The sequence below is a fragment of the Aythya fuligula genome, chromosome 11 (genome assembly GCF_009819795.1).
Source record: "Aythya fuligula isolate bAytFul2 chromosome 11, bAytFul2.pri, whole genome shotgun sequence".
In the NCBI taxonomy this organism is placed as follows: domain Eukaryota; kingdom Metazoa; phylum Chordata; class Aves; order Anseriformes; family Anatidae; genus Aythya; species Aythya fuligula.
Window position 1 is genome coordinate 10,107,746 of NC_045569.1, and position 25,241 is coordinate 10,132,986.

Consider the following 25,241-nt stretch of genomic DNA (forward strand, 5'->3'; position numbering starts at 1 on the left):
CCAACTTCAGTTATTTTGTTGTCGATGAGAGGGTCAATTCTGTTTTCTAGAAATATCTTTGCAAGCTAGGAAATCAGTTTCCCAGTCTTTTAAACCCCGTCTGACCACCTTGATAACATCCTTGGTCTCAATCTTGCATCACTGTAACCAGTACACAAAGAGCACTGCGCAGGACATGATTAAGACATGACTGAACTAGTTAATTAGGGACCTGCACAGGCTTGACAGATGCATACTGTTTTCCCAGAAACTTGAAGGCAGACTGAGGATATATGTTGTCAGGCAATTCAAGCTATACAATTTTTAATTTCTTCTGGATAGCTGTAGCCATCCCTAGAAGGGCATCCAGTTTCACAGAACCAAAGCAAACAGCTGCTTGAACTGAGATACCAACTTAGCGGCCATTTTAAAGGCTAAGTTACAAAACTTATCCAAAGAGGAAGTCTGAAAGCCTTGTCCAGTCCCAGCCCTGCTGCCAGACCCTTTGGCAAAATTGGCCACAGGCCCACTGTGAGTTAATGGCTGCTTCTTCCACTCCCCAGCATCCCTTAATCACTAAAGCTTACCCTACTTGGGCATATTTTTTTTTTGCCCCCAACCTAGACACGACAAGTTTAGCGACTTTGGCAAAATGCCTCAAAAAAATGCAAGCCATAATCCTGTGACTCATCCACATTTACAGCTTTGAAATTTTCCACTGTGCAGAAGCGATTCCCCAGGGACCGTAAAAAGCACTGGCATTTCTGTCACCTGGGCCCCACTTCTGCTCTCTTTCAGGGCTGAACAGGTTACTCTCTCCTTCTTCTTCAGTACAGCTTTTTTGCACCCACTTTTTGCTCAGGGGACACACTGTGCAAGCAAGACAATGAGAAGAGCTGTCTGCTTTCTTATGGCAATGCAACCTAGGCCAAAGTTGTTGGTTGGGAACAACAAAGTCACTCCTTGTTTTCCTTTGGCAGGTCCTGGCCACTCCCCAGTGCTCCTTCTGTGCAGCGCACGAAGAGCCTTTGCTTTTGGTCACAAGATTTTTCTGTTTGGGGCTTGAACCTTCTAGCTACTGGTCAGCAGAGCAGATGCAAGGAAGAGCTAGGAGCCACCTCCCCTGAGGGCTGGTCCCAGCAGGGGCACAAAAACACGCTGCCAGCATCTGTGAAGCCCCCTGCACGAGGTCTTCACGGCCAGCAATTTCAGGCTCTGGCACAGGACACTGCTGTTCTGAGATGCCCAGGGACAGGCTGATGATCACAATGTATGGCAGAGGGCCAACAGCAAACAGCTTCCCAGGGACATGACTCTGGAGAAAACAGTAACTTGACAAATACATGCTGCTACCCACCACAGGAGATGGCATTACAGGTGCTAGAGCAGCTCTGAGATACGAGGATTATTCAGAAACAAACCTGTACTTATCCTGTACTTTCTGCTTTATGTCTTGCAGCGAATCTTGGGAGATATCTCGCTCAAGGTACCCAGAAAGCACCTCTGTAGCATTCTCTAAGTCTGCTTGGTTATTCTGCAAAGACAAAAAAAAATGTGTTTTTAGGTGGAAGGGAAGATTTTTCTGTCAATCCAACCAAAGTAAAAAAAAAAAACAGGGTGAGATATAAACCATGTAACACTGCAGTAACCTGCTCTGAGCACTGTGACTGAAAAAGTAGAAATTTCATTTGATCAGAAGAGAACCGTTATATCTACCAGCAAGCCCTATTCCTCCCTCGATCTGCAATATCCTGGCAAGTCTAAGGAATCTTTTCCTTACTACTACAGTGCAGTACAAGCCAAATGGTCTCCCATTATGCCCTTAAGTCTATTTCCATCCCCCCAGCATTGGCACAGCTGTACTGACTCCTGGTACATACAGCTTTGACTACTGTTCAGTAGTTCTGTGCACCCTGACCACACAGCCCAGAAGCCTTATGCTTAAAGTTCTGCACATAGACCAGTGAGGGATTGCTGTAAACCTTAAACAGCCAATACAGCTTCACGGGTGAAACAGACTGTGTAGGTTGTCAAGAGCAATTTTAATGGTAGTGCCCTTGGAAAAAAGTCAGCACCAGGGAAAGGCAAAACATTGGCGTTAAGTTTAATGCATTCTTTTGCCAGTTCAAGCCAGAACCCCAATCCTCTTTTTTTTTTTTTTTCCCCTCAGAGTGCAGCAACAAGTAGCAATATTTCATCTTCCAGCAGAGGATCTACAAAATGCCTAGCAGGGCATTTACAGACAACAATATTTAGAACGACTCACTTCTGTACAACTGGGGACAACAGCTTCTCCAAGCACTACACCCCTATGCCACTTATCTTTGTGATCTGAACTCCTGACAACCATGTTTTCTCCTACCTCAAAGATAATGGACTGATTATTCTTTTTGAGGTAGAAGGCAAAGACGTAAGTGTACATGAGTGTGGCACGACACTGGCAGAGGACGTCGACTGCTTTCTTCAGGAACTGCACCTCGATCCACGACATGTTGTGCTGCTGCATCTCCTCCATTTTCTGCTTCACCTGAGCATAGAGCTTGTGCTCAAAGCGCAGGCTCTGCATGTGGTTCATATAGCGGTTGCAGTAGAATAGGTACCTCTGCAGGGCTGCTCTGGATCGCTGTGTTAATTCCCATTAGGGAAAAAGAGAACAAATAGTTAAAACAAAGTAATGGCTGCAAGAGAAGTAAGCCCTTCACAAAGCTCTTCCTGACCCTGAGAACGAGCTTCCTTTCCAAAGGTGTTTCCTCTCCTCACACGTTGGCCAGATTCAGACGGCGCCACTTTGTGCGGCACTGTTAACCCTGACATTGTGCACAGAAGAGAGGCCAGACCCTCTGCAGCTCCCTGTCATGCAGGGGACTTCCTAGCACAGCTGCAGCATCCTCACTCCCAACCCTGAAAGTAATTGGAATCACATTGCTGAAGCCTAAAGTTTTTTTGTTTTAATCTCAGCCTCCCCTCTCAAGTTACAAGGACCTAAATGCTTCCAGTGTCATAACAGACAGCCAGGAGCAGATTTTCCTTTTTTGGCTAATAAAGAATTCTAATTAAACAATTATTGTGCTTGTGTTAAGAGGGCAACCTTAGGTTGCCTAGGCATGTCGATTACAGAGCAGGGGAAAGACGCAATGTGCTAAGTAGTACAAGAGAACCAAGATGACTCAATACGCAGCCATTAATCTTATTTTCTTCTCACTGACAGATCAGCTGAAAACAAGGACAACATGGGCATGGTTAAACTTGCAGAGTGGATGTACAAAGGTAGCACATGCCAGCCAAAGTCATCCCTATCTGCAGGAGGAGGGGCTGCAGGAAATACTTTGGTTCTTGGCTGTAACGGTACTTTGACAGAGATGCAGGAAATGGATTTCTGCAAGCTGCAGCACACAGCATGCAATCCCTCCCCATTAAAAGAGACTTTGGCTCTGCTAGCCATATTCACAAAGCAGTTCAAGGTAGCTGCAGCTTCACTCCCAATTTCTACTTCTGTCAGGCCTCCAAGTATAGGTATTGGAACAACTGAAGTCTACTCTATTTACATTCAAAAGGTCTGCTGTGTTTAAACTCCTCGGGATTAGCATTAAGAACTTTGCAGTGAAGAGCATTTTCCAAAGGGCGTTGGGATTGCTGTCTCAGACCTAAAGCATTATGACGACTTCATGCAGGAGCTGCTATAAAACAGGCAAGGCAGCATGACAGATAACAACTGAGTTAACAAGTTCTCTACGCTGCACTGAAGTGATTTTGAACCTTCCCCCCACCCAGCGCAAGGCAAGAATCCAAAGCTGCTGGTGAACATAACTGTCTTTTGGCTTCGTGCCCAAATCCAGGAAATTCCTCGCGGCTGGTTTACAGGTTTACAGAAAGCCTAAAAGCATGCACAGAGCTGCTGAGCTCCCTCACCGCCAAAGGTTATGGACTCACCTCCTGTGCATCCCTTGCTGCCTTTGCATCATCCTCGTTGTAACGATTGCAGTTGTACCTGTAACGGGGACACCGATGCCACAGAGTTCAACTCAAAACTCGATGCAGGTTCTCTCGTGGCTGCCTCGCCTTCCCACCACGCTTCTCAACTCACCAGGCAGATCCATGGGGCTCCCAGGGGCCCAGACACACCCAGCAGAACTCGGCTTTGCAGTTCTGGTTCCGACAGACCATGTGGTTGCAGCCCCCGTCCTTCTCGATGGTGACGTGGCATTTCGGGCACTCCTGTGGACAGGACACAGAGCACTGTCAGCATGGAAAGCGAGGCGGGCTTAGTCACAGGCATCCCTTAAAAATCTTAGGAAGTAAGAAGGGTTCTCACAGCAGTAAGAGACTGCACATCGGGTGAAATACCCGGGTTACTTTTTCCCTTTGATCATCAAGGTCCTCTTCGAAGTTAAGTCTCCAAATAATTCCAACCTCAGAGCAGCTAGACAGACCAAAAAAAGCAACACATATCACCTTCGTTGCTATCATACATTGCTAGTGGTACAAGGGATGGGTAATTTCATGACCTTCTCCAGAGTTACAGTGGTAGCAGCGATGGTTCATAATTGCCCAGGGGAAGGCATCTGGCTTTCCTCACCATCAAGTGTTTGGTCCACTGCAGCACTCAAACCTCAAAAAAGCCTAGCAGTGAGCTGGTATCACGCTGCTATCAATCCGAGACACCTGCAAGTTGTGAAATGTCATCCAAAAAGTATCCAAAAACTAGCAGCAAGAATCCATTGTGCTTCAAAGAAGCCTCTGTCAGCTAAAAAGACAATGCTCCTCCTGGGGCATTTCCACACTTCCCGTCAGGCTCCTTTTCTCCTCTTCATGTAACACCTCACTGAAGGCTTTTCTTACACAAGTCCACGTGGGGCTTCCTTTTCAGGTGTAAGGCTTCTGTCGAGTATGAGCATATCAAAGAGCAGCACTGCACGGGGAAATCTTCGGAGAAGATATATATAATTTTTTTAATAACACCGGTATCACTCCCATAGATCAGCAGAATATGGCCACTTTCCAAAACAACATTCACCTCATGCAGAATATAAATGACTTCTGTAGTGTCCTACTGAGTACACAAAGCTGAAGTAGCAAAACCACGCTGAGCTGCATCTACAGGTGAAGGAAGCCAGTCCAGCTCATCTGCTGCTTGTTCCTGCCCCTCTGGCACTTCTCTCATGCTGGCAATACCAGAGTTGAACCGAGAAACAACTTGGGTTAAAACCAAGCAATGAGTACAGTTGGAGAAAACAAAACAAAAACATCTAGGCTGGATCAGCCCAGCTCATCACACAGCCACACCAGCAGTTGTGAAGCTATACAGGGTACAACCCAACACATTCATGCACACACACTCCAGACGTCCCAAGCACTACCACGTAAGCTACATTTGCATGCACGTTGGTCCTGTTTGTGCTGTAAGAGCAGAATCTGCACAGTTACATACTCAGAGTATAACCGAGAGGTGCCAAAGACCATCATGGTCTCCACCTGTCAGAGGCGACCTGTCTCACTAGGTGGGCAGGCTAGAAGGGGAAAAAAAGACAAGGGAGAAGATGCTGGCATGAAACTGAACTTGGTTTTGGCCATCATGATTGAAGTGCTCCGAGCTGCTTGTGCTCAGCAGTGAATGGTTTTCCAAGAGGAGGTGATGGTAGCAGAGCTGCACAGCTTTCCCCCGCCACGTGTCTCATCTGCTCAGGTGCCAACACTCGAGTGCCTCCGTGGAAGACACAGCTATAGCCAAACAGCTACAGCCAGAGCTCCTGCTTAGGACAGTCCCACAACTGGGGCAAGAGAGAAACAGCTCCCAGACAACCTGCCAACGTGCCAAGGCACAGTGGAGTACATCCATGCTGCTTGTGGGGCCGTCCTCACCCACAGCTACACTTACTTTGAAGTGCTGAAATTGTTCTCAGGTCTTGGAGGATGCAACTGAGCTTCTCAGAGTGTCAGCACGGTGGTGCTTGGAGCTCCAGGGCAGCACCGTGACGCAAACCAGAACAAAAAGACCCTAACTACAGCCCTTGCAGTACAGGGAATGCCATCCTGGTCATGCGTTTACATTCTGCTAAGCAAAGCGCAAGGGAGAGATTACACAGTGAGCTGTGCAAGTTCTGAGAAAGTGAAGAAGCTGAACATTATTAGAAATTAAGGAAAAGCTATGAGAAGGATGCATGAAAGAAACAGCGAATGCTGGCAGAAAGAAAAAAAGCAGCAACTACTCAAGCCACTAATGCAATGAGTGGAGGAGATTTATAGATTAAGGAGGATATGGAAGGCAGTTCTTATGGAGAATTACGGCCATGCAACAACATAATAGCCAGCAAATCAAATTACTAAACCGGTAGATTATTCTGCACGTTATCTATCATGCCACGATGCAGAAGTGACCTCATTAACATTGTTCCACTCCGAACAATTCGGTGTTTGCTTACACGCTGCACTTTGCAACAAAAGCCCAGGCAAACCTGGCCAAGGAGAACAATCCCCATTCTGTGCTAAAAGGCTGCGTGTACAGAAAACCCCACAAACCTCAGCAGCTGCTCTGCGGACAGGAGGCTAAATAGAAACACCTTCCAGATTTCCATGCAGGTGAAATTCCAGATTCGTCCTCCCCAGGACTCCCAGAGGCAAGGGACACACATTAGCCTCCCTGACGTATTCACCATGATGCCTTCACCTATAACCAGCCCTAAAAGATGAACCCTCCAACACCACGGCGAGCACCTCAACAAAATCCACAACTGAACTTAATTACACTTGGTGCAAAGTAGCACGCTCTGACACCACCTAGAATCGTTGAGCAAAGGAGGATATTTTAAACGCTCGCTCGTCTGAGAGGAAGGATGGCATTTTGACATCTCAGGGAAGGCTGTTCACAGTTCTGGCACGAAACCGCGCTGGTGAGAAATGAAAGAGCAAAGTTCGCTGCTGGTGCCCAGGGAGGATCCAGGCGGCTGCCAGAATTTCCATGCGTTAGAACAAATGTAGGACTTCCAGAAAGTACAGAGGGAGTACATGTTCAGGCATTAAAAGCAACCTGAAAAGGAAGAGAACTGGGTTTTTGCCATTTTATCTCGCTTGGAGGAAAAAAATGCCCAACAGCTTTTGTGGAAGAAAAAAAATCTGCCTGTTTTATACATCAGACCTTCAAGTCCTGTCTAGCCCAAAAGATAATGAGATGGTGACACGCCAGGAGCCAGAAGTGGTAAGGCAGGGGCATTTTTAGTATCAGATGAACAACTTTCATTAACTCCGATTTAACTTCAACAAAAAACAGTGCCTTGGGTGAAGACCAGACCGTTAACATCTTTGTTCTTCTTCCCTTAGTGCTCAAGATGCCCAAAGACCAACATCGCTGAAACTCAGGGTTAAAAAGGTTTTGTTCCTGCCCCCCAAACCCTTCTAAGATCCTTTCGGACAGTTTTGAAACACCTTAGGAACCCCAAATAAGCACACAAATCCAAGTTTTCTGTTTTTATTTCTTCATCCTTTGAAGGTCCACTTAGTAGAAGTAACTGATTCATGTGGTTTCTTTATTGCCAAAGCCACGCGAACCGAACACCACCAGAAAGCTGCCTAGTTTATTCAAGAAAGGAACTGTTTAAGAACCAAGTTTATACAACAAACTGAGGAAAGAAACACACAAAACCTTCAACTATTCAACCCTTTGTCTGCAAGAATACTGACAACTAAAGCCTTGGTAAAGAACTTGCTTATAGGCTTACCTGGAATTTACATTTACTTAAACTAAAAGCCATCTACTCCAAGCACACCACGATCGAGCAAGAGCTCTATCTTTTGAATAAGCAGAAACAATTTAGTGTATAGGTCTCCTAAGATCAAATAAAGTTAAAAAATATATAGAGGAGGCCACAAAACTCACTCCTCAAATCTCCTCATTTTTCATTCAGACCACTCCAGGTTTGTCAAAAAATGCATCACACCACTCCGGTTTTTGAACAAAAACCAATTCAGCTGGGTTTTACTTTTCTACTCTCTCATATAACAATTGCCTCATTTTCCTTTCCTATCCTGTCTCCCGGGGCAAGCTGGAACAAACGTATCTCACATTCTCCTGTTGCAGAGGATTACCCAGACTCGAAGCGCACACGTTCCAGGAAGACTGGTGTTTTTCTGTTACACCTCCATCGCGGTGAGATGGGAAGTGTTCTTCCCTGCACGGAGACCACATAGGACTGCAGCCCAGCGTCACGCTCGGAGGGCTTGAGAAAACACTTTTCAAAAGCTAGAAATGGCAACGGAGACAGCAGGAGCAACAGGAACACAGCAGCAATTAAATGACTTGAGGTTTTTTCCCCCACCTTAAAATGGATTTTTGCACCTGATGGGATGTGATCCGATTCCCTTCTTGGTTCTTCAGAATGAATAAAGTCGATGCAGAATTTGGCCTCTGACTTGTACTCACTGAAGCGAGCAGCTGTGAAGAAGGTTCAAGACATCCCTCCCCAAACACGACTGCCCTGCTTTCCTTGTAGAAATAGTAAGGAGACTGACAGCAAGGGCAGACATACACACACCCAAACTGCGCAGCTCCTACCCCAATGTCTTAATATGGCAGGAAGGGATCTTTCCCAAGCTGTACAAACACTTGGCTCCTCTGTGACCGCGGACTGCACAGCTCCAACCACGCGTCTTCCAACAGCCATCCCCTCTCACACATCATCACAGCAGCACACAGCTCCCATCTTCGCTGCCCTCGAGAAGGCAGAGATCATTATGAAAGGGAGGGTTACATTTCTTGCCAGCTTTCCCCTGAATTCAATCTAGCATCAGTTCAGAGACAGGAGAATTGTGATATTGTCCTTCAGTTATTTCAGTCAGTACGGACACCACAGGGCTCCACGACAGTTGGCTTGCTCAGATGTCTGGTGTAATTACCCTGCCTTCCCCCCCCCCCCTCTCCTGGTGCTACTGCACAGTCTGGACTCCAAAGTGTTTTCTTGCTGCAGGAGCATCTCTTATGGTATTAGAGGAAGTAGCTTAGACAGGGATGTGCAAGGACAACAGCCCTTCTGCTGCTGACACCAGATGACAGGCACTAACAGATAAGCTGGGCTGATGCCAGCATGGCTTGGCCACACTTGTTTCCCCTCCTCACCTTCCTCTGGATGGGTGTTTCCCACAAAAAAATAAAAAGCTTCTTGCTCCTGCCATTTAAACTTATTTCTGATAGTCTGAGATATGCTTTAAATACCCCTAGCATGGCTCCTTGCTGACAAAGTCTAGATCCCAGTTTAAAAAAAGGATGACCATCTTTACAACACTCTTTGGGCAAGCAAGCTGCAGATACCAGTCTAAAAAATACAAGGAGACAAGCAGCTTCGTATTTCCAGCAGCCTGTCTTAGTGACACATTACTCATGTTTCATTTACAGAACACACACAAGGATATTTTGGCTTTTTTTTTTTTTTTTTTTTTTAGATGAGCACAGAATCCAGGAAGGGAAAGCTTAACTTGAGATTGTAACAACACCCCACAAGCATGAGGCTCTCCAGGAAAGCAGGCAAAAGAACCCAAAGCAGGAGAGCTCAGACCTTGGCCTTTTGCAGCACATGCCAAGGTAGGGACAAGGTAGGAGACGGAGAGCCCTAAGGCCAGAGCCAGTGTCACCCCTAAGGGGCAGCAGCAGCTCCTCCTCTGGCTCCCAAGGGCTCCACCACAAGCAAGATAGGGCTGTCCAACAGGAAAACAGGGCTGCGCCACTGTGATATTCCAGGTATTTGGTTCCCAAGGCTAAACTAGATGCTTTACATGTGCTTGCACTCAACCCTTTCCAAATTATTTGGTTCTTCTCCCTCAGGTTTAATTTAGGCAGTATCTGAAGAGTGAGCAAACCGAATAAATTTGGTTCGGTTCTTGACCCATGATCCACCTCTGAACACGTTCACCCCAGAAACAGCCAAGTTCACTTTCCTGAGCAGAGCTCAGCCCCCAAGCAGGGACCACACAAACCCCAGCCCGTGAAACAAAAAAGCACCGAGACTGCACAATTCCAGCACGCCTTTAGCCGTGCGTTTCAGCGATGGGTGTTTCTGCTCTCACCATAATGCGACATTCCAGTTCAATGAAAAACACGCAGCCAGCCCCAGAAAGCAGCAGCGCTGCCGCAAACAATGCCATTAACCAGTTACACAACGGGGCTAAGAAAACAAAGCGGCCATTTCCTCACACCCTCCCCACCTTCTTCCACCCTGCCGGCAGAAGTGAGACCTGAGTCTGCTCCTAGCCCCAGCCTCCCGATGACATCTGCTTCTCCTGTTTCCTCGCCACCACCCCGCCGCTGTTTTTATTCCCAACAAACGCAGACCTGCTGAAGTTTCACGCAAAGTTGGGCTTGCTGGAAGGAAGACATTTACATAATAAAATCTTAACAGCTGTTCTGCCAGTCTCTATCTGGAATGTTGCCCAGCGGAAATGAACAACTCTTCAAGAGACCAGCCCCGGGGATTTAAAGGCAGATGTAAATTATCACAGCTGTATCAAGCCACGGGTGGTGTTAACATGTTTCACACACCTGGAGTGAGGCACTGAATTGCTCAGGGAAGCCATCAGTGCCAGACAGGAGCCCAAAGACTTAAAACTTGAGCTTCCTTTGGGTCTCCAGTCAACTTTCTTACATGAACAAACTCTAACCTGAAGAATGTTCCTCAATTCGAGGCAGTAACACCTATTTGCACTTCAAGAAGTGTACTTCAGTGAGCTGAGCATTTTAATGTGTGCTTTTAATGACAACAGCAGAAAAAAAGAATCCTGTATTGACAAATTAGGTTGCCATTCTTCTTTTCATCTGATCGAGTACATAAAACACAAGGAGAACACCCTCACCTTTGTGTTTGCTGCAATCCAATTAGAAGTTTCACTGTCATCATCACACTTCTTAATCCACTTCTTTAACCACTGTTAGAGAAATGCAGAAAGAGTTACATTAGAACAGAGGAACCAGCTGTAAAGGCTCCCAAGACAGCTGCTTACATTAAGGTGATAGTGAAAAACACAGAGCTCAATGCTACCACACTGAAGTGCAACTTCACAAAGCTTCCTAGAGCGGATACAAATCCTTTGACTTGCTCACTAGATACATACCAGAAGAGAAGAAGATAGGATCAGAAGTCTAAGCAATTATTATTATTCCAAAATCCTACCTGTTGGAAATTATCTTTTAGTAAATCGGGACAGGGAAACAGCATAGGTGATGCTAGAAAGCAGTGCAAACGGCAACTAATTTAGTTGCAGACATTTCCTGCAGCACCAACCTGATGCAGTGAGCAGGACCACTGCACTAACACTTCAGCAAAGAGTTTACAGTTCCTAAAGTTCAACCAGCTAAAGCTTTACATGGGACTCGATGTTACAGGTATTTTAAAAGTGATCTGTCAAAACTGTAGTCAGACCCTCTGTGCTGGCTACCTTTACACCAAGCCATGTCATGTATTTTTCCCTTGCCATCCACCTTAACTTCTTTTTTTTTCCCTTCCTAACCTTAGGGGGAACATGGCTTTACCAAGTGAACACGAGTTACAAGAACAAAGGACTGCTTACACCTGGTAGATAAACTGACCACTACTGTTCCAGAAAGACCAGCCAAACCATGCTACACCTCTGGTGAGGCTTTCCTTTCCCCTCCCCAATGAAGTTTTTATGCATTTGTCACTAAGAACACAGACTGCCCTGGCCTCAAGGCATGAAACATCTTTGTGAGCTCTGCACAGGGCCACAGGAATCCTAGGTTTAACTGCAGCTTCTGGCAGACCTGTGAAAAGTAACAGCCCAGTTCCAGAGTTCACTGCATGGCAGCAGATCCCTGAACCAGGACCAAATTCCTTCAGTACTACAAACCACAACCCTGCAGAAGCACCAACACCTACAAAAAAGCTGAGTGTAGGAATGCTCTTTGTAAAGTGAGGCATTCGCTTCTGAAGCCACCCACTTCTCCTCCAGGGTCTCTGTTGTACAGCCTCCTCCTCGGGGTGTTCCCCCATGTGGCTGAGGAATTGTTCTATCAAAAAGAAACTTTCAGGCTTCCTAAAGAAATCCTGGAGGACTTCTCTAATTCTTCTCATGAAGTGATCTAAGCAGGAGAATTACTATGCTTCTTGAAGCACAAGCTTTGCAGCTGTTCACATCATTTTTGTGTCTTACACATAACTTGACTTTAATTGTTTCAAAGTCACACATTTGGAAAATTGCTTTGAGATGCTCACCTTGCATTTAACAGGATCATGCCAGTTTTCACCACAGTTAAAGCTGAAAGTGAAAGAAAGGGAAAATAAGCAAATTAGGTAGCCAGCTATACTTTTATTTCCCTTGATTAACACCATGGAAATCTTCTGGGTTATTCTGTTGAAAGACCATGGACAACCTCAAGGAAAAATTACACACAAACACCTCAAATCCCACAGCCTCACTGGAATATGCATCACATTCGTGAATCTCAGTGCTAATGTTACATGCTTAGGTGCAACAGGGATTTATTTTCCTTCAAGCACCTCAGGCAGCTTTGCAAAATAAATTTGGTATCTTAAAAAAAAAAAAAAAAAAAGCAAACAAAAGGGTCTAACCTGGACAAGACACTTGACTTAAGTAATTATTATAAAAACATATGCTGCAGGCAAACTTGTTATTCAAAGTTAATGGACGAATGCCTTGTCAGGACAGTATACACCTAAAAATCACTGGGATTTTCTGCTTGCAATCAAGAACCTCACCTAACTCGAAATCAATTAGCTGAAGGCCAACTCTCATTGAAAGCCAGATGTGGGGCCTGGTCAAAGGAGCCTTGAGAGACCAGCTGCAACAACTACACACCAGCTGGGCCAAATCCTGGTTTACCATCTGAAGCCCACCTCCTCCCCATGCTCTTCCCACCACATTTAAACCCCATCTCGATATAAAGTCTTCTAGATTACATACTAAAACACTTTGAACACAAAAAGCAACATTAACTTCTTTTATGTGTTTGTTCTTACCAAAACTGACGTCCACATTTGCAGCGAACAGGTTTAGCATCAGGATATTGGACTTTAACAACGTGGTGGCAGTCTGGGGCAGGACACCATTTTAACAGTCGATTACACTACAAAATAAAGGCAAAAAAAATAATAGAGAAAGGATGCTGCACAAGAAACTTACCCATCTGCCCTTCAGCCCTTCAATTGCACTTCCTCCTGCCTTACTGTAAGTCTCCTCAGCCAAGGCATTTGCTCCCTTACTAGTGAGAGAAAGCAGGAATACAACCATCAGCATTCCACTGCCAAATGGAGTCCTTTATGAAAGAGGAGGAGGAGCACAACCTCTCCTGCTGACCTCGGAGTTCACTCAGAGAACACATTTGAATAATTTGAAGCTATGGAGCTCTCCACTGAAATAGTGCATTTAAACTTGTCTGCAACTACTCACTTCTGTTCCACTGCTCCCACAGCCTTTTTGAAACTTAAAAAGCTCACAACCCTGCACAGTAACTAGCTCTTACTACCACTGCATCATTTCAAACAAGGAGTGTAAGCGTAATCGCAGTAACAACTTGCATACCAGGCTCTGCAACAAATGTGAACGCATGCAAGTAGAAAAAGGGGACAAAGGAAAGTCTTCCAAAGCACCTTTCTCTAAGATAATTCTGGTTTTGGAGGTGTAAAACCACTAGAATTTTGCTAAAAGCAATTTTACAGCTTGACTTCAAATGGCAAACATTAAAGGCACTTTCTTGTTTATAACACTGTTTCCTGGTTTTCAGTCTGAAGCATCTCAGATAACATTCAAGAACTATAAACATGAAGTGCTCCTCAGAACTTAGCAATTGCAACAGTTGTCCAATGTGTATTTACAACAGCTGGCTATACCTCTAGGTAACCATGTCACCATGGCTTTTGTCCTATACATTTTTACTCTTCTCCTACAACTGTAGCTGTAGCTAACTGGGCTATAGAACAGCCCCCGCAAAGCCTCTCATTTGTAGTTACGTTTGATTAGAGACTATGCAAAAGAAATCCTATTCTACAGCTATAAATGAGCCTCACTTCCATGGTTTAGTACACATGCAAGACAAAAGACACCCTGGAAGCCATTACAAATTCCAAAGGAAAACTCACCTCTACAAAACTATTGGTTATTAAATGCTGGTACTTTAATTTAACCTTGGAATCTGTGATCAGACGCCTGTGGAAATAGAAAAAAAAAAAAAATGTAGTAAACTCAGTTTTTTCCCCCCACACATAGCCAGTATACACAGACAAAGGATTTTGATTCTTCCTTCTATGCTTGCAGGCGCTTTTTTTGTGCTTACCTTTTCTCTATTATATTATGAAATCTACAGATACTGCATTCAACTTTTAATATTAATTTCAGAACCAGACAAAGCCATGAAGTTCAAGGGAACTAATCTCTCAGTGTGAGGATGTTTGCTTTAAAAAAAAAAAAAAAATCACTGTCTTCAAGAGCACAAGAACCAGAGCAGTTTCATTAGCTCGTTCACATTACAGGTGCATTTTGTGTCAAATTCCTTTAAAAAGCTTCAGAACTGCTGCGTTGACTTTGGTAGACCTTATGTTAGCTGGGTTTGAACGGAATGCAACAATTTCAGTTTGAAAGTCAATGTGGCTTTAATCTATTATATTCATCACAAAAAAGGCAAAGCTGATTGAAATCCAACAGCACAGAGTGATAGTGTCCACAGCGTCCACTTTACTTCTGAATTGAGTCAGCTCAGAGCAGAAGACTACAAGACAGGAATCCTTTAAAAGCATGGTGACCACTTTTCTCCTTAACACAATGATCCAGCTGGCATTTGCAAACTGTCCACGCTAGATGCGTTATAAATAATTTAATTATGTACTGCTGAAGACTGTCATATACATTTTTTGGTTATTAAAGAAACATCTTCTGCATTTATAAAGCTTCACAACATAAAGCTGGCCTAGTACACACTTTGTGATATTTCTGTTTTAAATCCAACTGTAGTGCAGCCTGGTACAGCCACACCACGTATAAATATTCTAATTAATACACTGCCCATTTCAGGGTGCAGCCAGAATCAAGCATGCTCCTGCATGTTATCACGCCAGCATTCACTGACGAACAGCGCACGTGACCAGGCGATGTTGCATAAATCCTAGCCCTTAGCAGTCTGGGGAGCTCCTCACCAAATGACACGCTGGTTATTACATAAACACAGCACGTGACAGCCAAATTCCCAGTGCTAAAATAAAACAAATCGACTGACAAAGCAGCTCATCAGGCCCTTGTCCGTGACGAGCCTGCAATTTCAGAGTGAAACTAACCAAAAAAGGAAAATAAAAATAAATTTGTCAAATAAATTATAAATCTCACTTTACTCTATACCTAACCTTCTAGATACAAAAAAAATAAATTCCTTAAGTGGCATTTAATGTATATATGAGATGAAACGAAGTTCATGAAAGAGTATTACACACTGACATGTCTTCAAAACAATTTCAGATCCATCCAAAGATGGCAGCTCCCCTTTATAAGGCCATCAGTTTGACACTTTTGTTCCATTTTCACAATGCAAACTCCTCAAAGACACAAAAGAATGAATTTTCAAGCCCCACATCAGGTGAGAATTCAAATACCTTCCCACAGGAATTACTCCAAGACCCTACTGCATTCTGAAGTGACACAGCAGCAATGTTTTTTGCTATTACGCAAAGGAAGACTAAAGTCAAGGCAGTGCTCCATACGACTTCCCATAAGAAAACCCCAAATTCACCCATTTCCCCCGAGTGGGTTGATTCTCAAAGGTTAGTACCGGCCTGCTGCCATCCACCAGCACAGCCGCCAGGTAAGCCTGCCTCATTTCCTAATGAAATCAACAACTTTGCACGTAGGATAAAGCAATTACCAGCAGCATTAGCGAGACTGAACAAGGGATGGGAACAGACTACCTTCAGCCAATCTGAAGGTCTCAAAAGAGCCAAAGGGTCTTTGCAACCTTCCTGCTTAAGGTCAGCAGGAAGAGCAGCAGCAGGAGAGCTAGCAATCTGCTAGCTGAAGACTCACAAATCAAGGAAATTCATCTGAATTGCTCAATTTGGACTTGTAGGGAGAGAATGCAACTTGGAGATGTACTGCCTCATTGATGGAAAGTACCGAGAAGGGAGTAAGTGAATAGCTTGGCCTATCTACTCTGATTTGATGGATAAAGAAACTTAAATGTCTCTCTGCATTGCACATTCCTTTTAGGCTTCTATAGCTTGGAAACCTAGAGCTGGAGACTTCGTAAAAAGAACAAGACTTAAAAAGAGAAAAACTAAGCACATGGGAGGGGGTGCAGTTCCAGATGGCATTACTGACATCTTCGTTCCTGCCATTTTGTAAAATAGCTGCAGATCACCATCACTGCTTCTCAGGCAAAGCACTAGAAAATGCACCTCTCCTTCCCCAGAGATTGCAGGTGTCCCCATAAGGGGAGGGAAAGGAGAGTTTTCACCTCTGTACTTAACATTTCACTTAAACAAAGAGAACTTGCTTGTTTTACTGCCAGAAGTCCCAGCTATCCCTGCCGGTTCTAGGTGGGGCACAGCACATGCTTCCATCTTCCCCTTCCTCCCCCTTCTACTGCCGCCACCACAGCCTCCAGTGACCTGAAGACCCCCAGCTAGCCTATGTGAAGAGACCCCTGAGCACATCTCAGTCACTGAGAGCTACGACCAGGAACACCCTCGAGTGATTTCCTGCTGAGAGCATATGACGCCGCAAGTCAAGCTCAGACTCCAGTAAACAAAAATCTCCATCACATCACTCAAGAGATGCCAACTTCAGTTTGGTTTCCACCCACTGAACTCCACAAACCACCCCTCAACGGGGCACGAGGATATTTCAGCTACTTCCACTTCTCTTCAGCCTACACTTTATGACTAACAGAACCACTGGCGCAGAGGGATGTGGGAAATCACTCGTCTGAAAGCAACTGATAGAAAAAACAGCAAATTAATATCAATGAGTGAGTCAGGCTTCAGGAAGGAAGGAATAAGGTAAGAGAACGAGCTTCTATTTAGATGCTTTTTAGCATGAGGAATTAAAATGAACTTAATCAAGGTTCAGCATTATGAAGGATATTACTCACGCAGTAGCATCACACAGCATAAAAGGGGAGGAAGCTTGTGGAATTCACTGCTTCGCCTTGTGCAAGCAGCCATCCTTCAGCGAGACAACTTAATAAGCCAAGTGACACAGGTTGACATACCAGTTTAATCAGATCTTGCGTTTGAGGGTCAACTGCTCTCTATCAGAGGGCATAAAACATCCCCCACCTCAGACTGTACACAGGACTGACATCCTCTGACTCACAGAGTAACTACAGCCATAGGACCTGGTGAACCAGTGGGTTGACCTAGGTAGGAAGTCAAATTCCTACATAAATCAAAGGAAACAAAATGCACAAAGCTGTTGAACAGGGTTTGGAAAGACTGCCTGATGTTTATTATGCTGTCTCGATGACCCAACTGGTCAAGGAGTCTTTCCTCCAAGTACTGGGGCACGGGTTTTTCAGACCTAAACGGGAAGTTAAGAAACACACCAGAATCAAAATAGACACTTCAGTGCCAACCTCCCTAGTGCCTTAAGCTTCTACCCGGCTTTTTATAAGCCAGTACATATTTGAATAGCACATGAATAACAAAATGGAAAAAAGAGAAGAAAGCCAAGAGGTAGCAACTCATCATACTTACATAACTGTATTGTCATCGACTAAGATATCACAGCCATGAGCAGGGCATGAAATGGTCTGAAAAAAACCAAAAAGGTCATAAAAAGAACAGTGTTTATCTTAGTACTTTTTTGCATCAGAGAATTCCAAGGCAACAGACTTCACTCCAACCACAGCAAAAACAGTAGATGGACTTTATCATCACATCCCAGATGTGCCACCCTGCACAGCACGATTCCTCCCACCCAGAGCAAAGATTTACACAATACGCTTCCCTTCAGCTTCACTCACGGCAAAGACTGCAGCCCCCAAGGTTTTTAAAGGTTTGTAGTTTTATTGTTGCTCTTTTGTTTTTTTCTAAACTTTAGTGAAGGATTTCCCTCCCCCCTTCCCCCTCCTCTCCAGTACACAGAATGTTGACAAGTCGTGACGTGTAGGAGTTGACATTTTACCTGTCCCATGCCTTCCTCCATTATTTTGGTAGTTAAATATTCACTCCAGCACTGCATACAGAACTTGTGTCCACACTCTAGGCCAGTAAAGTACTGCAACGACAAAGAACACAAGACATTGAGACGTTTTATGTATTCCAGCCTCCTCGATGATGTGCAGATTACTGCATCCCTCATCCCCCGTACCAAACCTGAGCCTCTAGTATTTATTTCCATCACCACCATCATGGGGCACCACTAACACAGCTCTAGACACGCTTTCAAAGCCAGACTTCAATCCCCAGCCCGAGCAGAAAGGAAAGGTGTGGCCAATGTTTCCATCCTGCCTGCCTGTTCACACTGATCCTCATCTTAAGAGCACAAAACGGCTCTCCCCTTGTTTTTCTCTGGGAATTCAATAAAAATAAACGTAACACCACCAAGCAGGTCACAGTTATATGATGAGTTGTGCCTCCTGTTTGGGCACTTGGCTTGCAGCAACGCGTGGGGGCTGCCTCTAATTCCCAGAAGAAGCCTACCTGCTATGCGCAGGCACTAATTTACCTCCCTCCTGGACAGGAAACAAGAAGTGATCAGCGAGCATTAAACAACAAATAAAAACGCACCCACTTATGGTCTTAATACGCACACAAAGTTTGCCAACTTGCTTGGTAAGCTTCCCTCTGAAACCCAGATGCTCATCTGATGAGGACACTAAAGATCCTAATTGGCAGGTGTAAATTACTAAATAAAATTCTCTGATAAGCAGCTGCAGACAGAAACAAGGACAGCTTCACCTGTGAATGCATCATCTACACGGAGTGTGTCAAGATACCATCTGGGACTGAGCAGTTACACAAGGGGTGGAGAAGCACACGGTGCTCAGCAAGGACTGAAATTAAGTCACTTTTCTAAGGTCATCTTAAAAGTTATTTTACACTGAGAGCCAGGGGCAGGGACAAGCTAGATTTGAAACTGTGCCCCCATAATGTTATGCAGGTGACAGCCAAGCTCTGCAAACTCCCTTGCAGATAAAACAAGGGCTCGACCCTAAGATGCCATCACCTTGGATGCACCTCTGTAAATGAAGGAAAGCTGTTTGCAGAACAGCCCGAACCAGCAGCAGGATGCTGTTCATCACAAAAAGGAGAAGTCCATTTTGAAAAAGCGTTCTCCCTAAACAGCTTCCTTGTCCATGTGAAACTCAAGGTGACAGCCACCACTCGCATTGCCCATTTTGCCCATCCGACACCAGCCTACACACATCTTCCACTGCTACCATGCTGGGACTGCGCAGCGCTCCTCAGCGCCTTCTTCCCACGGCCTCGGTCTTCTCTGATTCATGCTTGGCTGGCACCCCTACCATCAGCGGAGGCACAGGTTTGGACCTGAGGCTGGGAAACGGGCTGCGGGACTCTGCATGCCAGCCCCACGGCCCTGCCAGAGAGCCCATAATGGCAGCAGGAGGATGGTGAAAGCCGGCCTGAGCGGTCAGTGAGGAGCTGAGGGCATCTGGCTGTGCTTTGGGTGGAAATGGAGACAGCCACCCAGCCCCTCTGCAAATCGGAGTAGCGTGTTGTGTCAGGGAGATTGGCCACAGGTAGCTCTGTGGCCAAGGTAACTCCTCAAGGCTGGACAAGAAATTTGCTGCCAGTTCCTGAATGGGCTAACAAGGCAGCTGAGGCTCTCCACAGATGCTGCAGTGACCAAGTGACATCCCCTGGAGGTGCAGGGTTACAGCTGAAAAGTCTCCTGGTTTCTGCGACTTATTGAGCTATTAACAACACATAACCAGCCTGAAGTCACCAGTTTTGCCTCAAATTGATGCTTCTCCACATGGAAAGAAAGCAGAGACAAGGGGATCACCCCTTACTAAACCTAAATGCTCCCGCAGCAAGCACACAAGGGGAGTGTGGCAAAAACAGGCAGTGAAAAGATGTGCTAAGTGCCCCCATAAAAGGCAGCCACCACACCTCCTCCCGAGCTGCAAAGAATTCAGAGCTCCTTTTAACTCACTTCTTTACTTTGAGGGAGTTCCCAATTATTTTTGGCCAAGTTGACAGCAGATGTCAAAGGAGCAAGTGAAAAAGAGCAACAGGAAAGGAGTGAAAGGGGTAACTGCGCCCGAACAGTTAGCTCAGGGGACAGCTCTGCTGTCACCTCACCTATACTGATCACCTACACTTCGTGGGATGCCAGGCACGAGCACACTGTCCTCGCAGCACCAAGCCCACCAAAGAGGGGACCAGCTGCTGCAGGATGTGCTGACAGCTTCGCTCGGGCTTTCTTCAGGTCTGTAAGGATGGCAGCACAGCCTTACGTTAGCTGTGTGTGCTCAGCGCAGTTTCACAACAGCGTGATGTCTCCCAAACACCCCCAGCCTGGCAGCTTTCCTCTCAAATGGGATCCGAAGGATGAGATGCAAGAGAGGAGGTGGGCAAAGCCACCGCCCTCTCAATTCCCAGCTTCACCAAGAAGGATTTTGTCTGCAGTAACTATTGGGACTTGACCTCGGCTCACAGAGACTCAGGTTTTGAATATAGCTTACCCTAGAATTTAGAATTTACATTGACTAAACTTCTGAACAGACGGCTTACGGTCACTGTGGACAGAGACAACACAGCCCCTTACAGAAGAAGCCATGAGCATTGATTTCCCTGTACTTCCACCTCCTGGGTACAGTAGAGACGGAGAGGTTCCCCTTGCTTGTCTCTCGTTAATCAACACTAGCAATTCAGAGAAACCCCTGCTCCCTTGCAACACCTCACTGCTCCAGTTAGGAAGTGCTTTTCTAATAACTGGGCCACTGCTATTTTTACGACCTACTCAAACTACAAAAGCAAGAACCGGTGTGCTTTGGGCAGTTCTTTCCAGCAGCAAGGAAGACGCTTCCCAGGCAGCATAAGTGTGTCAGGTGTGAGTGCTGGGCACACTGCTCCCATCCAGCACAGCAATTACACTGAAAAGAAGGTAAATAATACCTATTAAATGACATAAAACCTGTACTTGAGATCTCCAAAAGGACCTTTTCTGGAGATAGACCTTAAGACAACAGAAGAGGTCTCCCCCTGTTTTGCCCCTCAGTCCCCCTGTTTTCATCAAAAATGCTGCAGGTCCTAAGTTATTTCCTCACTCGAACATGGAGAGGTCTGTAGTGATTACCCAGCAGGGCTGTAGCATAAGGTAGAGGGGCAGACAGATTTCTCAAAACATGTCTTTCTTTTTAGAAGCACTTTATACAACGCAAGCAATGATTCTCCTTCGCAGATACTCTCTAAAAAGGAAGTTGTAAGCATGTACAAGGCTTAAAAGGAGATGCATGAAGGCTTGTGGTTACTGGCCCAAGAGCAACAGAGATCTTATGCTGAGCATCTCAGCTGCCTCAAACTGGGCTTTGCTTCGCTCTGCCTGCTCCAGAGCAAGGAAGAGGCTGGCAAGCAAGGTCGTGGAAGCAAGAGCCCTTCATTCATGGCTACTCATAAAACCCAAAGCTCATAATGGTTTCCATTATTGCTGAAAAGCAAGCCCATAAACACACCCAGAGCAAGAGTGGAAGTCTTACGTACGGGCTGCTTTTCTCTTTAAAGGTCAGGCAGATGTCACAGTGTTTTGGAGGATCAGAACAGCTCCACCAGGAACTCTAAGTTCCAATAAAAGAATTCCTCACCTATGTCAGCACCCTGCCTTTTGGCAAAGCCACTGTTGGACTCCCATGATTGAGCTTTTCCACTAATCTCTTTTTCTTCCCGGATTGCCCATCGCTGCTTTCTGCCCCAGGAAGGTCAACAGCAAGCTGCCTGCCTGAGCAAGACAGGGTGAAAGCCTGGACCTCTCCTCAGCAATTACACCAAAAAGGTTTTGTGAACAGCTACCAAAAAGCAGCACTAACACCAATCTTAACCAAAAGCCTGAATGAGAGCCCCAACAAGCTCTTCTACCCCGACCTTCTCCCAGTAGCTAGGTATCGTGGGAGCACGATAAGTAATACCCATTATTTCCTCTGAGGAGCACAACTTTTATTCCTAGTCACACCTAGTTTTATTCTGAGCTTTCTAGCTTGACTGTATTGCATCATGATTTACTATTATAAGCTGTTTCCTGCCCTGCCGTTCTATTTAAGTAAATCGCTCTGCCTGTCATGCTTCCTACTTTTTTTTTTCGCCTGCCATTTATTTGTATGTCTCAATTGGTATCTGACCTTTGAATCCACCACTTGCTTTTTTTCTGAGTAACTTCACTGTGCTGCTGTGCAGAACCCAGCATCCTCAAAGGTTTCTGCAGAAAGGATAGTCCTTTCGTTTGAAATATGATGCCACTTCAGGAAAACTAATACTGTTTGAGGTTTGCTTAAAAAAAAGTTCGTCAAACCACAGAGTAAAAATTAAAGAGAATACAAAAAGTATTACAGAGTCCTTTGGTCCCTGCTGTATTACTCAGATCAACTGCAGCACACAAGACGCTTTACTGTGTTAAAAACCATCTTGAACAGTTTTTTATGTCTATACTACAGATAAGAAGATTCCATCAAAAAATAAAACCTCAGTTTCTTTTCAAAGGCTTTTCTAAAGTGCTGGTGGAGAAGTCCTTACAAAAGTGCTCAAAATGTCGAGTTTCACACAGCAAAACCGGGGGTTACCCATCAGAAACTGCTTTGGATGCCAAGTACTCACCGAGTTTGGGTAGTTCAGATAGCAGATCTGACAAGGCATATCCTGGGCTGATGACCTTGTGTTCATCTGGCGCGTTCGAGACTTTTTACTGGGATTAATTACATGACACTCTGCAAAGAGCTTCTCCAAGTTGCCATCGAAGTACCTGCACGACACAGAAGAAAATGAAAACGTAACTCCCTTCCCTTTAAGTCACTTCTCAATTTCCATTTAGCCGTTAAATGTACAAGGTTGGTTTTGATACTTCAAAAAAAAAAAAAAAAAAAAAAAGAAAACCACCACATACATCAACTTCTTTTAACAAGCTCTTCACTTCCCTGGCCACAGAGGGGTCTATTAGATAAATCCAAAATTTCAGAGGTCTGGGCTTGAATTGCATATTCCTGAAAATTCAGGTACCTTCAATTCCTCAAGTAATTCATAATTCTGAAAGACATTGCTTTGCATTAAAGCTCCAAGACAGACAGCTGGAACCAGACCATCTGACTTCACAGTCCAGGCATCAGGGCACCTTCCTAAAGCACAGGTTTCTCAGGTTCAGTTCTCTTTTCAGCTCCAGCCTTCCATTTCTTGCTAATATTCTAATCACAAAAACATTGAGGAGGCAGAACACAGCAATCGGTCATCACGCAGGCATTAACAGGTCCCTAGCTCCTCTACTTTGTGTTTTCCTCAGCGTGCTCATTTATGTGAAGTGTCTCGGAGAGGTCCTGACTCTGGTTTCAGCACTTCTCTCTCCGAGAAGCGACGCAGCAGCAGACTCAGCTGATCGAGCACTTACAGAGTTCACTGAGGTCCAATTAAGGCAACTGCAGGACTGCATTTCACGTGCTCCAAGCACCTCCAGAGTTTGGGAACAACGGCTGCTGGGCAGGCATCTATGAGATCCGGTCCTTCACCCAGCTCCACGTGGAGCAGGCTGCAGCTGCACACTGCACACCCTGCCTACATCCGTGCCTGCAGAGAGGACGCACGGCCCTCTTCTTAGGCTCAAACCCTAGCCACTGAAGTATCAGCTGCCTCCAGCCAACGCAGAGATGTTTTAAGCAGATCCTAAGAAAATACAATTCCAGGTTTGCAGTGGTTCCAAAGGTCAGGGAAGGAAGGACATAAAATTGGTTGGGGGGGGGGGAGATGAAAGGCCACTTGCTGTTTCCTACCCTTCCCTTAAGGACAAAAAGCACTGCTTTGGTTTAGTGTCTTACAGAAAGCTCTTCAGCTTGGTGCAGGGCCACACTGGAAAGAGCCACAAGCAGGCAAGTCGGCCTCTTCCCAATACCAAGACACCACACCACGCCTTCCTGCAGCCTGCAGCAGTTGCACAGAACTAATCAAATCTGACAATTAACCAGCTAACCTTGCCCGCACGAACATCCCCCTTCCAATGTCAGTAAACAAGTTGTTCCCCTCCCTTCCTCCATCAGGGAGTTAAATCCAAATAAAGTGGCACCTACCTAAGGGGGAAAAAAGAAAAACAAAAAAACAGAAGAATGCACATCTGATCATAGCACAGCCACATTTAAGACCAGCAAATTTACTCTCAGCAACTGTCCCTACAGCAAAGCACACAGGCAAGACTGATGTTAAAGGTTCTTTACAAGGTATATTTTAAACTCCTCACAGACCAGGCAAAAAAAAAACAACAACTCTACTGTCCACCAACAGATAGAAGGCAACCAAGTCTTTCTGCCAGGGTCAGAATTTACCAAGTGGCTCTCAAAAATCCGGGACTAGGCACACATACATCATCTAACCAAAGCGCCTCTTGCTAGAGGGGTCTTATCCTGTAGCATTCCCAAGAAGTCCCAGATCCGCAGCAGCTCTCATACGGCTCTACCTACCAAAAACCTACCAAAAAGATCTGATTTAAAGGGTTAATGCTTTCTTAGAAGGAAAACCTATTTCTGAAGAGTTAAGAAAAGGTCTCCTATTTGCTGTCTCCCATCAGTGAATGCTCAGCGACTGCCACTCCAATCCTGATTCCGATCCCACTGCAAACACACACGGCATTTTGGCATTCCTGCCAAACCACCTGATTGCAATGACTTTAAAATCATGAATGCAACGAGGCAACGTGCCACGCAAAAATGGTTCACGGCTGTTTTATAAGCATCTCGATGCAGTTCACATACTTTACACCTGAATTTTCAAGGCGCTGAATTTTGAATGTGCTGTACCGGCGTGTTCTGGAATTGCAGCACACACGAGGGCCTCGCTGCTGCTCCTCAAGGTTGGCCCAGGGATTTGGTTTACCCAAGGTATTTTGCTTGCCCTCAGGGTTACTTTTATCTAGAAAACTTCAGCAAGTGAATTCAGTGCAGTCCCATTATACACCATATTTATAATGGATAATTATTAACCCTACAAGAAGTTTCCATCCTTGAAACTGTTTCGACCTACAGGGTGATTGGCATAGGACAGCCTCTGTTCGAAAAGAGCACACGGACAGTGGGGCGGGATGTCTGCAAAGAAAAGAGTTTTGAAGACAAATCC

General features: G+C 45.3%; 1 protein-coding gene across 1 annotated transcript in view; it reads right to left on the bottom strand.

Annotated features, from left to right (window-relative positions):
• Window positions 1–25,241, bottom strand: part of ARIH1 (ariadne RBR E3 ubiquitin protein ligase 1) — a 53,719-nt gene that overhangs the window by 1,433 nt on the left and 27,045 nt on the right. Inside the window, exons 3-13 of the mRNA XM_032194794.1 lie at window positions 22,749–22,893; window positions 18,100–18,192; window positions 17,670–17,725; window positions 14,073–14,139; window positions 12,954–13,060; window positions 12,189–12,231; window positions 10,813–10,884; window positions 4,064–4,194; window positions 3,910–3,967; window positions 2,342–2,602; window positions 1,401–1,513 (exon numbers count right to left, since the gene is read on the bottom strand). Coding sequence (XP_032050685.1) covers window positions 1,401–1,513; window positions 2,342–2,602; window positions 3,910–3,967; window positions 4,064–4,194; window positions 10,813–10,884; window positions 12,189–12,231; window positions 12,954–13,060; window positions 14,073–14,139; window positions 17,670–17,725; window positions 18,100–18,192; window positions 22,749–22,893 — 1,146 coding nt within the window. The remainder of the gene's footprint in view (window positions 1–1,400; window positions 1,514–2,341; window positions 2,603–3,909; window positions 3,968–4,063; window positions 4,195–10,812; window positions 10,885–12,188; window positions 12,232–12,953; window positions 13,061–14,072; window positions 14,140–17,669; window positions 17,726–18,099; window positions 18,193–22,748; window positions 22,894–25,241) is intronic.